We start from the raw sequence: 17,392 nt of genomic DNA, 5'->3' as shown, positions 1-17,392 counted from the left end.
TGCAGGAACAAGTGTTACATCCTACACGTATGCAGTGACAAAAAAGATTCTGAAGAACTAATCGAAGGAGCTCAATAATGTAATGTACTGTGAATAACTTTACCTCACTTTCTTGAACGACACAAGGTTTTCTTCTCTTGCATCAATAATTTCATAGTCTTCTTTGCTGAGAGTGGCTAACTGAATCCCACACATCAACAAGAGAGGACTGTGAAACTTGCTCTTCCCAATAACATATCTGTAAAACAAGTGCTGACATTAATTACCAAAGAACTGTAATGCACACTAATAATAAAAAAGATTATAAAAAACTGAGAGCTTTCTTTTATAAGGTAAAGGAGAATGGAAAGAGAAAATATAGTCCCTATCCACAAAGAAGGGGCCGCCACGGTACAGTGGAACCATGCATGCTTTGGGGTCCGAGGGGTCTCCAAGTGCATGGGTTTGAATCCTTTCCACGGTCCGAGAGTAGGTTAGGCTTCCTCACACAGGGCAATGATTTCCTAGCGGGTGGGCTTTGAGATAGGAGGTACCACAAAAAGTATCACCTTAAGCCTGTAAATTCCCATGAAAACCCCACATGCTATAAAAAAAAATAAAATTAAATTAAATTAAAAAAAAAGGGGGGGGAAAGGCTGAGTCCCTAAATTATAGACCAGCATTGTGGGAAAAATATGTGAAATTGTACTCAAAGAAAAATTGTCGGAATATCTGGAGGAAAATCAAATCATAAATAACTCACAATTTGGAATCAGAAAAGGAAGATCATGTATAATAAATTTAGCAAGTTTTTATACAAGACTAATAACTCGTACGAGGCACAAGGGAGAGATGACTGAGTGGACACAGTGTATTTAGATATTAAGAAGGCTTTTGACACAGCACCACATAAAAGACTCTTAAGGAAAATCGAGCACCTAGGAGTAGAAGGAAGTATGTTAAGCTGGATGAGGGACTAACTTAACATGAAGACAAAGGAGGACAGTGATGACACACCCCCATCAAGTTGAAACACAGTAACTACCAGCATATCACATCGTTCAGTGCTGGTACCAACAATGTTCCAAATATATACTAATGATACACAGGAGGGCTTAAGTAGCTACATAATTTTGTTTGCAGATGATGCAAAACTCTTAACCCCTTCAGTACCATGACATGTTTTCATATTCATTCTACTTGCTATTTGATTTTGAACAGCTTCAGAAACTCATGTGGGGATTAAAATTGGGGATTAAAATTGTGAAGACTGTGGCCATTAATCTTCTGACCTCCATAGACCCTTCCTAATGTCAATAAGATTGTCTAATCATACACAAAACTCATGGTAAAAATGCATCCCAGTAATGAAGGGGTCAAGTAATAAAGAGCAACAATGACTGTATGGAATTACTGAGAGATATTGACAGGGCCGCCGTGGTACAGTGGAACCATACGTGCTTTGGGGTCCGAGGGGTCTCCAAGCGCACGGGTTCGAATCCTGTCCACGGTCCGAGTGTAGGTTGGGCTTCCTCACTCGGGGTAACGGTTTCCTAGCGGGTGGGCTTTGAGATAGGAGGTACCCCCAAAAAAGTATCCCCTTTAGCCCAGAAATTCCTGAGAAAAGCTCACATGGTATAAATAAAAGACCTGAGAATGGAACCAAATGTGGAAATTAGAATTCAATGCAAAGAAATGCCATGAGATAGAAATACATAAAGATAACAGAAGACCTACGTGGGAATACAAAATTGGAGAAGAGATTATAATGAAGAGGAAGGAAGAGAAAGACCTGAGAGTGCTTATACAAGACACCCTCACTCCAGAAAGACACATAAATGGACTATTTGCTTCAACATACGGGACACTAACAAATGTCATGGTGGAATTTAATCATACAGATAAGAGTACAGGCAAACCCCGCATAATGAGTGGCTTAGGTTCCAAAAAAAGTGTTCATTATGTGAAAATTTGTTGTACGGGGTCCTAGGATGAATAAAAAAAATTAAAAATATAGAATGAAATAAAAAATAGAATAAAAAATCCTAATGTGTCAAATTCTGACGCGGCAGTGGATGGTGATGGTGGTGGTGGTGGTGATTCGGCGATGTTTTCTAACTCTGCCAAAATTTCCTTAATAAAAATTTTGTTATAGCAGGGTTTGGTGTTTGTCATGTGATTTAAAGGTAATAAAACAAAATACTCGTGGCGAAAATTCATTGTGTAAATGTTTGTTATGTGGGGCTTGGTGGTACAATCAACTCTCAATTAATGTGAGGGTTACGTTCCTGGAAATGTTGCACTATTCATAATCGCGTTACTCAAACGTAACATTGCCATAGAAAACAATGGTAATGGGGGGAGTGGGGGGAGTTACATTCCTGGCTACTGGGAAAGTCTGCCATTTTGGGAATTTTGTTATTCAAACCTAAAACACACACACACACACACACACACACATTCTCACCTACACATCTTTCTTGTCTGGGAAATTAGAAAATTATAATAAAACAATTCAACATGATTTGTCGTATGGTTTTATATGGCAGTGATATCATCCCCACATTCAATACATTTTTTATTAGTGTGTTTAATGGATTATTAGTGTGTTTATCCCTTTCAATACTGGGGCACTTTTTTACATTGAATTTTGTGTACGATTAGACCATTACATCAGCATCAGGAAGGCTCTATGGAGATGAGAACATTAATGGCTACAGTTTTCAATATTCTAATACCCTACATGACTTTCTGAAGCTGTATAAAGTCAACAAGTAGTAAGCAAAATGAATATGGAAACACATCATGGCACTGAAGGGGCTAATAAAATAAACCCTGAGTATCATTTAGTGGTGGTTGGCAGCAGTGTTTGTTTACCATCACCTCACCTGATTGAGCCACAGTCCAGACCACACTGCCGCTGCCTCACCATTCACCACAGGCAACATGGAAAATTTTACAGAGAACCAGCCCTATTACTGGTGCAGAGTGTCATTTATTAACTTGGGTACCAGGACACGTTTTCATATTCATCCTGCTTACTATTTGGTGATCTTATACACCTTTAAAGACTTCTGTAGAGGGTTAGAATAGTGAAGACTCTGGCCATTAATCTTCTGACCTCCATAGACACTTCCTAATGTAAACGAAATGGTCTAATCATACCTAAATTCAAAGTAGAAATGCATCCCAGTACTGAAGGGGTTAATAGACTTGGTGAGCTAGGAAAACGTGATTCTAAATAAAAGCTGAGATGGCCGAATAGTGTGGCCTTAACACAGGAGAGAATTGCCACCTCCTTCAACTGTGCAGGCCATGGGAAGAGGACAGTCCACCAGCTACCTGCATATATGGGTATTTATCATGTGATAGACATACAAGCTAAGTAGAATTCTGATAGAAGGCTTGGGAGATGGAGATGTGGTGAGTGAAGCTTGGCGGCGGCGGTGATGTTGTTGCTATTCCTCAGATCTGATCATTTGCTTAGGGTTTGTTATTATCGCCACGCTGCTGACAAGTTTGGTGGATTCCACCCCTGGGTTTGGTTCCAATCAATTTTTGTTAAGTTACTATATGAACGATAACCTTTATATTTTTTGTGTTTCTAAAGTCAATTAGTGCAAAATTTACGTGAAAGTAATGACGAAGACATGGGTCTTGGTTCACCTTTGTGGCGAAGGTAAATCCTGGCTGAGCATTGCCTTCCTAAGCTGTGGGAAGGCAACGTTCACTCTTATGAATACCAATTTCTCCCGGACAGTATCCTGCAACTGACGAAAGTGGAGGGTATTGTTTAAGAATCTGGCCAAGAGCGTTTCAGTGCGGTTCCCACCAGAAAGTGTGGGTGAGCTTGATGCCGTCAAGTTTAGTTAACCCGCGTTAAATAGAATAAATCGCATAATCTAATCGTATCCCCTTTAATATCAAGTCGTGCTAAATCAAAATCGCTTTATTCAAACTTATGTTAATCAAGAGTTGACTGTATGATGAAAACATCCTAACCACTATGATAAGGCCTAGATTCATATACGCAACAATGGTGTAGCCACCACACATGCAAAAGAACATCAGGAAACTAGAAAGAATCCAAAGGAAAGCTATAAAGATGATGTCAGAAATAAAGGATCTTCCATATGAAGAAAGACTGAAAGAAATGAAACTACCACCTTTGAAGGATAGAAGGGAGAGAGTAAATATTATGGAAAAGATAGACAGACAAGAACTGGTATCACGAACTGAAGATGGAAATTGACGGACAAGAGAACACTCTAAGATCAGGAAAAGTTAGTGTTTGAGGAACATTACAAAGTTTGGCTACCACATAGGATGGTGGACATCTGAAACAGCTTGACTGAAGAGACTGTAACAGCAGAAAGTGTGTATAAATTTAGGAAAAGTTGGACAAAATTATATATGGAGACAGGTCACTATGAGCCCAGCTCAAACCCTGCAATACACACACACATACACACACACACACACACACTATCTGATCCTGAGAGAAAAATATGCCAGTCGAAGCACAAGATCGTATAGTAAGAAGCTGAGGAAGGGAAGGTGTATAAGAGATATTAAAAAGTATAGTTTCCCGCAAAGATGTGTTGAGACGTGGAACAGTTTGAATGAAGAAGTAGTGTCTGCAACTAGTGTGCATATTTTTAAAGTAAGATTGGATAAGTGTAGATATAGAGACGGGGCCACACGAGCATAAAGCCCAGGATCTGTAAAACTACAACTAGGTAAATACAACTAGGTAAATACACACACACACACACACACACACACACACACACACACACACACACACACACACACACACACACACACACACACACACACACACACACACACACACTAAAAAAGGCCTTTGATAAGGTACCACACCGGAGACTGATCTGGAAACTTGAAATGGTAGGAGGAGTGCATGGCAGTTTACTAAAATGGATGGAAGACTTTTTGGTAGTAAGAGAAATGAGAACAATAATTAAGGACAGACCATCAGAATGGGGCTTGGTGGAGAGTGGAGTTCCACAGGGATCAGTGTTGGCACCAGTAATGTTTCGGTCTACATAAATGACATGGTGGATGGGGTGTCCAGTTATGTGAGCCTATTTGCAGACGATGCAAAATTGTTAAGAAAAGTGAGATGTGACAAAGATTGCGAACTACTCCAGGAAGACTTGGACAGAATATGGAAATGGAGCTGTACATGGCAAATGGAGTTCAACACGACAAAATGCAAGAAATTAGAGTTTGGCAAGAGTGAAAGAAGAATCAGGAGTATGTACAAGATAGGAAATGAAGACATAAAACCAGTCATGAAGAAAAGACCTTGGGGTGACAATTACCAATGACCTATCGCCAGAGAGACATATAAACAAAATAATTGGAGAAGTATTGAACTTATTGAGGAACATAAGAGTGGCGTTCAGATATTTAGATGAAGAAATGATGAAGAAAATAATTACTGCAATGATAAGACCGAGGCTTGAATATGCAACAATACAGTGGGCTCGAACTTAAAGAAACACATAAGGAAACTAGAGAAAGTACAGAGGGCTGCAACAAAAATGGTGCCTGACTTAAGAGATTTGACTTATGAAGACAGACTGAAAAGAATGCAACTTCCGACCCTGGAAAACAGAAGAGAAAGGGGAGACCTGATAGCAATATACAGAGTGATGATTGGCATGGAAAAATGGATAGGGAAGATCTGTGTATGTGGAATGAAAGAATGTCGAGAGGGCATGGGAAAAACTAAAATGGCCACTTATAGGAGAGATGTGAAAAATATAGCTTCCTCATAGAAGGGTGGAAGCATGGAATAGTTTAGACGTGGAAGTGGTCAACGCAAGGAATATTCATGATTTTAAGAAAAGCTGGACATTAATAGATATGGAGACGGGACAACACGAGCATAGCTCTTTTCCCGTATGTTACAATTAGGTAAATACAATTAGGTAAATACACACACACACACAAGGTGGGAAAGGAGCTTGTAATGTTTGTCCCGTCTCCATACAGTCATGTTAACTGTTGATTAGCAAAATAATGTCCAGGGAAGGTGAATATAAACTGTAGCCTGCGTTTGAGCCATCAGCTGGTTTGTTTACATCTGCGCAACATGGCGGCCGTGAACTCGAAAGATGAATCAGACTTCACAGGATTTCAAGGAATAATGGAGAAGAGCGTTTATGTGAAGAAAATTCTGGAGTTGGAAGGTAAAATTGAAAACTGTTTGAAAAGTATGGGGCCTGGAAACGAGTTATGACAATGTAATGAAAGAGTGCCGATATGAAGAAGGAAAATGCAGTACTGAAAGAGGAAGTTAAGTTAATTAAAGTGAATTGCGAAAATGTGGAGAATCTCTAGGAAAAGTGATGGAGAAGCAGGCTGAATGGAAAAAAGTCAGGAAGTGGAAAGAAAGGAGGTAAATTACAAAGTTGCAAGTCTGGAAAAGGAAATCAAAGAGTCTGGGAGAAAACTTTGGGCCTTGCTGAAATTATAGATCAACAGATCATAGAAGAGAAGATTGCTGAGAAAGTGGTGAAGGTTATTAAGTCAAATGAGACATTGGTGAGGGAAACTGTAGACAAAAAGAGATGTGTGGTGATATTTGGTGTGGAGGAGGATAAGACACCGAGTAAAATGGAGAGAGAGAAAACATAAAAAGGTGATAAATAATATCATTAATGTGGTGCAGGAGGAGGAAAAGACCTAGTACAAGAAATAGAGGACTTCCATAGAATTGGAAAGTTCACAAGAGAAGGTATGAGGCCAATAAGAATCAAACTTAAGTCACAAAAGGATGTAGATGAATTGGTGGAGAAGTCATGGAGGCTAGCCCAGCAGGAAACAACAAGGAAGATTTGGTTGAGAAGAGATCTCGGTGAAAAGGAAAGAGAAATGTTAAATGAGTTGAGAAAGGAGGCTTTGAAAAAAATGAAGAGAGGACAGAAGAGGAGAAGAAAGAGTTTTTCTGGAGAATCTTGGATATGAGACTGAGGAAGTGGTTCATAACCCAGAAAAGTACAGCAAGAAAGGACTAAAGAAACTTACATATGAGCGAATGTAATGTATTCCAACATAAATGGAGTGATATCGGGATTTTAGAACTCAACGATTACTTGAGGGACAAGAACCCAGATATTGTGGGTCTTACTGAAACAAAACTGAGAGAGGAGAAGACCTGATGATGGTTGGAGAAGGAAATATAATGTTTGGAAAAGAAATAGAGTAGGTAAGATGGGAGGAGGAGTGATGTTGCTGGTTAAAAAGATATAAAGGTGGATCAAGTGAAAGAAGGTATGGGAAAGGCAGAAGTGCTAAAGATCAGAGCAGAAACTAATGAAGGAAAAAGAGGCACTACATAGTGGTGTACGTACCACCTAAGACAAATGCATGGTCAGTACAGGAATATGAAGAAATGATAAGTGATACAGGAACATGTCTGGAAGAAATGTTGGGTGGCTGTGAACGAACTATAATGATGGGAGATTTTAATTGTAAAGAGGTGTGTTGGGAGGACTGGTCAATGGAAGGATCAGAGACAACATGGGGAAATACACTATTGACACTGGCAATGGAAAATGTGTTAACTCAGTGGGTCAAAGAAGATACTAGGTTTGGAGGAGAGGGAGCATCGTCAAGACTGGACTTGGTCTTTAGTACAGAGCCAATGGTCATTGAGGAGATGAGGGTGGAGTGCCCTTTAGCAAAGAGTGATCATGCAGTTTTGGAGTTCAAGGTGATAGATGAAGAGAAATCTAGAAGAAATGAAGAATATAAAGTGGGAAGATGGAATTATGCCAAGACAGATTTTGGAAACCTAAAGAAATTCTTTCAAGAGACAAATTGGATGAAATTCAAGAGTGCTAAGGAGCAAATGAAAAGTGGAAGGAATTTATAAAAATATACAAAGAAGGTGAGAAAAATTTGTACCAATAAGACAACATAGAGAAGTTGGAAAGCAGGACTGGTTTAACGATAGATGTGAAAAGGCTAGAACAAGAAAAGAGGATGCATGGAAGAGGTGGAGAAGGAAAAGACGGATTAAGCAGTGGAAAGTTACAAAAGAGCAAGAAATGAATATGTGTTGATTAGAAGAGAAGAAAGAAAGAAACAAGAAAAGGATATAATTGATAAATGTAAAGACCAACCAAGGCTTTTTACAGACATGTGAACAACAACATCAAAAATAGAGAAAGTATTGAAAGTTTAGAAGTAAATGGAGTATGCAGTGAAGATCCCAGGAAATGGCAGAGGCTATGAATGGATGCTTTCGGAAGGTATTCACAAAGGAGACTGCTTTTGACAAACCACTGGTAATGGAACAGAAAGGGATTATGAAGGAGTTTCAAGTAACTGTGGAGGAGATCAAGAATATGATGGGGAGTTTAGAAGTGAGAAAAGCTGTGGGACCTGATGGGGTATCAGGATGGATTTTAAGAGAATGCAGGAGCAACTGGCAGAAAAAGTTTGTGAAGTAATTGATGCCTCATTAAGGGAAGGTGTAGTGCCCCAAGACTGGAAAAGAGCTAACATTGTCCCAATCTATAAATCAGGTAACAAGAGAGACCCATTGAACTATAGACCAGTGTCACTTACAAGTGTGGTAGCTAAGATGTGTGAGAGGGTGGTGAAGAATAGATGGACAGACTTCTTGGAGAAAAATGACATACTTTGTGAGTGTCAATTTGGTTTTAGAAAAGGGCGTTCATGCACGACAAACCTGATATGTTACTATTCGAGGGTGATAGATGTAATACAGGAAAGAGATGGTTGGGCTGATGGAATATATCTGGATTTAAAAAAGGCCTTTGATAAGGTACCACACCGGAGACTGATCTGGAAACTTGAAATGGTAGGAGGAGTGCATGGCAGTTTACTAAAATGGATGGAAGACTTTTGGTAGGAAGAGAAATGAGAACAATAATTAAGGACAGACCATCAGAATGGGGCTTGGTGGAGAGTGGAGTTCCACAGGGATCAGTGTTGGCACCAGTAATGTTCAGTCTACATAAATGACATGGTGGATGGGGTGTCCAGTTATGTGAGCCTATTTGCAGACGATGCAAAATTGTTAAGAAAAGTGAGATGTGACAAAGATTGCGAACTACTCCAGGAAGACTTGGACAGAATATGGAAATGGAGCTGTACATGGCAAATGGAGTTCAACACGACAAAATGCAAGAAAATAGAGTTTGGCAAGAGTGAAAGAAGAATCAGGAGTATGTACAAGATAGGAAATGAAGACATAAAACCAGTCATGAAGAAAAAGACCTTGGGGTGACAATTACCAATGACCTATCGCCAGAGAGACATATAAACAAAATAATTGGAGAAGTATTGAACTTATTGAGGAACATAAGAGTGGCGTTCGTATATTTAGATGAAGAAATGATGAAGAAAATAATTACTGCAATGATAAGACCGAGGCTTGAATATGCAACAATACAGTGGGCTCGAACTTAAAGAAACACATAAGGAAACTAGAGAAAGTACAGAGGGCTGCAACAAAATGGTGCCTGACTTAAGAGATTTGACTTATGAAGACAGACTGAAAAGAATGCAACTTCCGACCCTGGAAAACAGAAGAGAAAGGGGAGACCTGATAGCAATATACAGAGTGATGATTGGCATGGAAAAATGGATAGGGAAGATCTGTGTATGTGGAATGAAAGAATGTCGAGAGGGCATGGGAAAAACTAAAATGGCCACTTATAGGAGAGATGTGAAAAATATAGCTTCCCTCATAGAAGGGTGGAAGCATGGAATAGTTTAGACGTGGAAGTGGTCAACGCAAGGAATATTCATGATTTTAAGAAAAGCTGGACATTAATAGATATGGAGACGGGACAACACGAGCATAGCTCTTTTCCCGTATGTTACAATTAGGTAAATACAATTAGGTAAATACACACACACACACACACACACACACACACACACACACACACACACACACACACACACACACACACACACACACACATACACACACACACACAAGGAAAACTTCAAGGAGGAAATGAATATGTTAAGGTGAGGAAGGAAGAGGAAAAGAACTTAAAAAAAGATATTGTCGAAAAATGTAAGGAGCAACCAAAATTGTTCTATAGATTCATAAATGGAAAAATTAGGCAAAAAGAAACAATAGAAAGGTTAAAAGGAGAGAACGGGATGGTGGAAGACCCAAAAAGTATGGCAGAACTATTAAATAAAAAATTCCAGGAGGTCTTTACTAAAGAATCCAAATTTGAGAGGCCACAGGGTAATGGAGAGACAATCTATATGAAAGAGATTAAAGTAACCAAGCTTGAAATAAAAGAGTTAATGAAGGAACTGGATGAAGAGAAGGCAATGGGACTGGATGAAGTCTCAGGCAGAATACTGAAAGAATGTAGGGAAGAACTAGCAAGTCCTATATACAACATCATAAAATGCTCAATAGAAAATGGAACAGTGCCAGTAGAATGGAAAAGAGCTGAGGTGGTTATATATAAGAGGAAGGAAAGAAGAACCTTTAAATTACAGACCGGTATCACTAACTAGTGTAATATGCAAGATGTGTGAAAGAATAATAAAGAAACAATGGATCAAGTTCCTTAAAGACAACAAATTAATATCAAATAGCCAATTTGGTTTTAGAAAAGGACGGTCTTGTGAACAATTTATTGAGTTTCTATTCTAGAATAGTTGATAGAGTACAAGAGAGAGAGGATGGGTTGACTGATCTATTTGGATTTAAAAAGGCTTTGACAAAGTGCCACATGCAAGATTACTGTGGAAGTTAGAGGAGAAGGGTGGCTTAAAAGGAAGCACATTGAGATGGATAGAAAATTATTTGAGGGGAGAGAAATAAGGACGGTAGTTAAAGATATGAAGTCAAGTGGAGAGCAGTTGAAAGCGGAGTGACAGGGTCAGTATTGGCAAGTACTTTTCCTCATTTATATTAAGACATGCCAGAAGGAGTGAACAGCTACATAAATTTGTTTTGGATGATAGAAACTGTGCAGAGTTATAAAGCAAAAGGAGGATTGTGAAATACTGCAAGAAGACCTAAATAAGATCTGGGAATGGAGTAAGAAGTGGGAAATGGAATTCAATGTGAACAAAAACCATGTCATGGAAATGGGAAAGAGTGAAAGACGACCTGTGGGAATCTATAAGATGGGAGATGGAGTAGAACTGGAGAAAGTCAAAAAGGAAAAGGACTTAGGAGTGACAATGGAAGAAAACAATCAACCAGTAAGCCATATTGATAGAATTTTTAGAGAAACATATAATTTGCTGAGGAATATTGGAGTAGCATTTCACTACATGGACAAAGAAATGATGAAGAAATTGATAAATACTATAATAAGACCCAGATTGGAATATGCAGGAGTAGTGTGGATCATAAAAAGAAACACATAAGAAATTGAGAGGCTACAAAAATGGCTACAAGAATGGTTCCAGAACTTGAAGGATGACATATGAGGAGAGACTAAAGGCTATGGATCTACCAACCTTGGAACAAAGAAGAGAGAGGAGACCTGATACAAGTCTATAAATTGATCAACGGAATGGACCAAGTGGATAATGAGAAACTGATCCTAAGAGAAGAATATGACAGAAGCACAAGATCGCATAGTAAAAAGCTGAGAAAGGAAGATGTCTGAGAGATATTAAAAATATAGTTTCCAGAGATGTATTGAGACGTGGAACAGTTTAGATGAAGAAGTAGTGTCTGCAAGAGTGTACACTTTTAAAGAAGATTGGATAAGTGTAGATATGGAGACAAGAACATAAAGAGGTAAAACTAAAACTAGGTAAAACTAGGTAAATACACACACACACACACACACACACACACACACACACACACACACACACACACACACACACACACAGGAGGGTGGTAGCAAGGAAAATGAAGGCATGGACCAGGTGGGCAAAGTTTAGTGGGTGGAGCCTAGAAGCTCAATTTTTGAGAGAGTTGAACCAATCAAAGGAAAACAAGCCTTCACCTGGTGTGGGGCTACCAGGTGTTGCTACTGTGAAATTACATGGCCAGGATTGGCAAGGAGTCAAGTGCTGGCGTCTGTACTTTCTTGATTTATGACAACTATTCCCCAATCAATTGATTATCACCTTCTTCAATGACATTCACCTGTTACTCTCTTCTACACTTAACACTTCTATTCTACCTTTTACAGCAAACCCAGTGTGATGTAAAAAGATTTAGATTTAACAACAGTTCAAGTGCTTACTTAGCCTGGGAACTTCACAGACACAGCCATCCAAACAATCCTTGCGATCAGCTGATCTCAATACCAAAGATTGTGTGTTTACAGAGGCCTGGGCAAATGCGTGACTTGAGTGGCAATAGTCTCCAGAAACTACATTGAAAGGCACCATGAGTAGAAAAGAACTTACACCCATAAGCAGGTATGAGAATAGGGAAGGAGCACAAGAAAAGGATGATAACGATGAGGAAGAGGCTAAATTTGGAGGATTTGATGAGACAAGTACCGCCCTCCATAGGCGAGTTCTAACTTTAGAGAAAAAATTAGACAACTGGATTAGAGAAAGTATGAGAAGTAAAGAGAACGATGAACAGGAGAAAGAGTTTCTGAACTTGAAAGAAAGGATAAAAAAAATTGGAATAAAGTGAAGCTAGGTTAAGAGTAGAGAATGCAGAACTGAGGAAAGAACTAGCCAAGTATAAGAAACAGATGGATGAAGGACTTGGTAAAGTAGAGAAAGAAAAAGAGGACCTGAAAGATCTAGTTAGCAAAGAAGAGGAAAGAGTACATGACGTGATTAAAAAAGAAGTACAGGCATGGAGAGTACAAGATAAGAAAGACAAAGATAACTTACAGGAGGTGATTCAAGAACAATTAAAAGAAAGAGACGAGAACATGGCAAACAAAATTATTGGAGTCCTTAAGGAAAAGGAAAATGTAGTAAGGGAAATTGCAGAAAAAAAGAAGTGTGTAATTATCTTTAGACTAAAAGAAAAAAATGTAAAATATAGACCAAGAAGGGAAAAGGAGGAAATGAAGTCAGTTAAAGACCTACTAAAAAATCTAAATGACAAAGATAGGCAGAACCTAGAGGAGGAAATTCACAGAATGGGACCCTATCAAGATGGAACAAGACCAATTAAGATATTACTAAAATCACAAGCAGCAACAGAAGAGATATTATATAGAACAACAAAACTCAGAGAAACAGAATGCTCCAAGGATATATATTGTGACAGCCGCACTGCCCTACCTCAATAGTTAAATCATTGTATATAGTGTTTGTTATATAGGGGAATTTGTTATTGAAATATTTAATATAACTGACTGTGATTATTGGGTTTATATAATTATTTGCTTAATAGAGCATGTGTAATATGCATTTATTTATGTTATTCTTATACATATGTTAATTTATGTGTGATGTGGAGAGTTTGTGACATGGCAGGGATTGTGAGTACCTGCCTGTCGACGTGGCGGGGCGACCCGAGTTAACCCCCGGCCTCGCTTCGGTCGTGCCAGACACTCTTCCCGTGACGGCGCTGGGGCTAGGTTGTCTGTGTGCTGGAGGTGGTGTATTTTTGGTGGTCTTATGGTGGTGTAGTGATGGTGATAAGTGTGTATAGTGAATTGTTTTGAGGAGTGGGGATTTAATGGTTGTATTGTGAACCAGCGCCGTCTGAGCTACGGGAATAGTTGAGAGCTTGGTGGGGCGATAGGCAAGAGGTATACAGGGTGTAAGTGAGGTGTGAAACGCAAGGAGCTGTGGTGATATTGGTGTTCATGATGTGTTGGTGAATGGTGAGGAGATTAGTGAATTAGCTGGACCTGGGTTGTCGATAAGTGTTGACGGGAATGAGTGATTGTGGCGTTGGTGTGTGGATACGGGAGCGTGAGTGAAGTGGTGCATGAGTGGAGTGACTTTGTGCTTCGGATTGTGTATGTGACGGGTAACATAGTGACGGGATATGGTTCGTGTTTTCTATGCTTATGTAAATATATGTATATACTTAACTCCTGTGATTTAATATACTGGTCCTGGAAAGTTAGTATCTTACACTCCCCCCATATTTCAAGGTGACGCCACTAGCAGGGTGGTGGCTGCTGGGTTAGTTGGCTTGGGTTACCTTGTTAATCAGACCTACTATTTGGGGAATCAGCCCCATTAGCAGGGTTACTGGATGGAGCATGCCTTAGAGTGACGTGGGAGAGTCTAGGGTTGTGACAATATATATATATATATATATATATATATATATATATATATATATATATATATATATATATATATATATATATATATATATATATATATATATATATATATATATATATATATATATATATATATATATATATATAAGAAAAAATAAGAATGAAGAAGAAAGGAAGAGATACAATGAATTGGCAGTAGCAGTAAGGGAAAAAAATAATGAAAGGTCAGAGGACGAAAAAAAGGCATTTTTTTGGAGAGTTCTAGGAGACAGGATAAGAAAATGGTATATAAGAGAGAAGGAAGAGGCAACAGTGGACCAAGTGTAACTAAAAGTGATAAGGGTAAGAAACAAAAAATGATGTATATGAACATAGATGGGATTCTATTAAGTAAATTAGAACTAAAAGATTACATAAGGAGAAAAGTGTTATTAGTAGGAGATTTCAAATGTAAAGAAGTGGACTGGAAAAATTATGAAAGTGGTATGGGGGAAGAAGCCTGGGGAGAAAGATTCCTGAACCTAATGATAGATAATATGATGGACCAAAGAGTAAAGGAAAACACAAGATTCAGAGGAAACGATGAGCCAGCGAGATTAGATCTGGTTTTTACAAAGGGTATACAAATGAATGATGATATAAAATATAAGTGCCCATTGGGAAAGAGTGACCATGTAATATCAGAAATGGATATAGAAGAAGGAAAGGAAAATAGAAATGAATCATACAAAGGAGACTGATTAAATTACAGAAAGGCTGATACTGAGAATCTCAAGAACTATTTCAAATACGCTAACTGGGAGGAGATGGAAAACTCTGAGGGGATGCAAAAGAAATATAACTTATTTTTGGAAATATACAAAACAGGAGTCAGGGAATATGTCCCGAAATATAGACCTAAGGAAGAAGGAAAGAAAGATTGGTTTAACGCAAAGTGTGCCAGGGCAGAGGAGAAAAGAGATGGAGCATGGAAAAGGTGGAGGAGAAATAGAAATGCAGTAAATAAGGAAAACTTCAAGATAGCAAGAAATGAATATGTTAAGGTGAGGAAGGAAGAGGAGAGGATCTATGAAAAGGACATAGTCGAAAAATGCAAGGAGCAACCAAAATTGTTCTACAGATTCATAAAAGAAAAAATAAGACAAAAAGAAACAATAGAAAGGTTAAAAGAAGAAAATGGGATGGTGGAAGACCCTAAAAGTATGGCAGAACTGTTAAATAATAAGTTCCAGGAGGTCTTTACTAAGGAATCCAAATTTGAAAGACCACAGGGTAATAGAGAGACCATCTATATGAAAGAGATTAAAGTAACCAAGCTTGAAATAAAAGAGTTAATGAAGGAACTGGATGAAGAAAAGGCAATGGGACCAGATGAAGTCTCAGGCAAAATACTGAAAGAATGTAGGGAAGAACTAGCAAGTCCTATATACAACATCATAAAATGCTCAATAGAAAATGGAACAGTGCCAGTAGAATGGAAAAGAGCTGAGGTGGTTCCCATATATAAGAGCAGAAGGAAGGAAGAACCTTTAAATTACAGACCGGTATCACTAACTAGTGTAATATGCAAGATGTGTGAAAGAATAATAAAGAAACAATAGATCGAATTCCTTGAAGACAACAAATTAATATCAAACAGCCAATTTGGTTTTAGAAAAGGTCGGTCGTGTGTAACAAATTTACTGAGTTTCTACTCTAGAATATTTGATAGAGTACAAGAGAGAGAGGGATGGGTTGACTGTATTTATTTGGATTTAAAAAAAGGCGTTTGATAAAGTGCCACATGCAAGGTTGCTGTGGAAATTAGAGAAGGGTGGCTTAAAAGAAAGCACATTGAGATGGATGGAAATTATTTGAGGGGGAGAGAAATAAGGACGGTAGTTAAAGATATGAAGTCCAAGTGGAGAGCAGTAGAAAGCGGAGTGCCGCAGGGGTCAGTATTGGCACCAATACTTTTTCTCATTTATATAAACGACATGCCAGAAGGAGTGAACAGCTACATAAATCTGTTTGCGGATGATGCAAAAACTGTGCAGAGTTATAAAGCAAAAAAAGGATTGTGAAATACTGCAAGAAGACCTAAATAAGATCTGGAAATGGAGTAAAAAGTAGGAAATGGAAAGGGAAAAGGACTTGGGAGTGACGATAGAAGAAAATAATCAACCGGCAAGCCATATTGATAGAATTTTCAGAGAGACATATAATTTGCTATGGAATATTGGAATAGCATTTCACTACATGCACAAAGAAATGATGAAGAAACTGATAAGTACTATAATAAGACCCAATTGGAATATGCAAGAGTAGTGTGGATCCCTCACAAAAAGAAACACATAAGGAAGCTGGAGAGATTACAAAAAATGGCTACAAGAATGGTTCCAGAATTTGAAGGGATGACATATGAGGAGAGACTAAAGGCTATGGATCTTCCAACATTGGAACAGAGAAGGGAGAGAGGGGATCTGATACAAGTTTATAAATTGACAATGAGTATCTGATCCTTAGAGAAATATATGCCAGTCGAAGCACAAGATCGCATAGTAAGAAACTGAGGAAGGGAAGATATCTAAGAGATATTAAAAAGTATAGTTTCCCACAAAGATGTGTTGAGACGTGGAACAGTTTGAATGAAGAAATAGTGTCTGCAACCAGTGTACACAGTTTTAAGGAAAGATTGGATAAGTGTAGATATGGAGACGGGACCACACGAGCATAAAGCCCAGGCCCTGTAAAACTACAACTAGGTAAATACACAATGAGAGTGTAGAAAATTACTTCACTGCATCACTTCACCACAGAAACACCATAATACTTAAGAGTTTTGGTTTGTGGATGACTGAAGGAGGAGTGGTAAGTGTGATGCCAGGAGTTCTGAGCCATCATCCCCAGCTGCTAACTCTATCTAAGGTCCTTCCTTGTCTGTGCATGAAGCACATTCCACATACATGAGAGAGTTCCACCACTCACATTGTTCATTTAAAAATGACAGAGCCACAAGCATTTTGTCTTGTTAGCTTCTCTTCTCAGATTGACTTTGCCACATATTGCATTTCTTGTTATGTTTTATCAATAATTTCATGCTTAATGTTCTTTTGACCTTGCTAACTGTATTTTTTTTTCTTATTTTATGCATGAGGGGCAACTGGCCAAGGGCAACAAAAACTGGAAAAAAAAAAGGCCCACTGGGA

The 17,392-nt window shown here is 38.5% G+C and overlaps 1 protein-coding gene across 3 annotated transcripts in view; it reads right to left on the bottom strand.

The window, feature by feature from the left end:
- The window catches only part of LOC123500348 (peroxisome assembly protein 12-like), a 41,156-nt gene that overhangs the window by 7,755 nt on the left and 16,009 nt on the right, over positions 1–17,392 (bottom strand). For all 3 annotated transcript variants that reach the window (XM_045249053.1, XM_045249052.1, XM_045249054.1), the window contains exon 5: positions 104–238. In XM_045249053.1, coding sequence (XP_045104988.1) covers positions 104–238 — 135 coding nt within the window. The remainder of the gene's footprint in view (positions 1–103; positions 239–17,392) is intronic.

Source organism: Portunus trituberculatus, unplaced genomic scaffold, assembly GCF_017591435.1.
Source record: "Portunus trituberculatus isolate SZX2019 unplaced genomic scaffold, ASM1759143v1 PGA_scaffold_205__4_contigs__length_1045770, whole genome shotgun sequence".
In the NCBI taxonomy this organism is placed as follows: domain Eukaryota; kingdom Metazoa; phylum Arthropoda; class Malacostraca; order Decapoda; family Portunidae; genus Portunus; species Portunus trituberculatus.
Note: the sequence above shows the minus strand (reverse complement) of the source record. Positions and strands in the feature narration are given on the sequence as shown.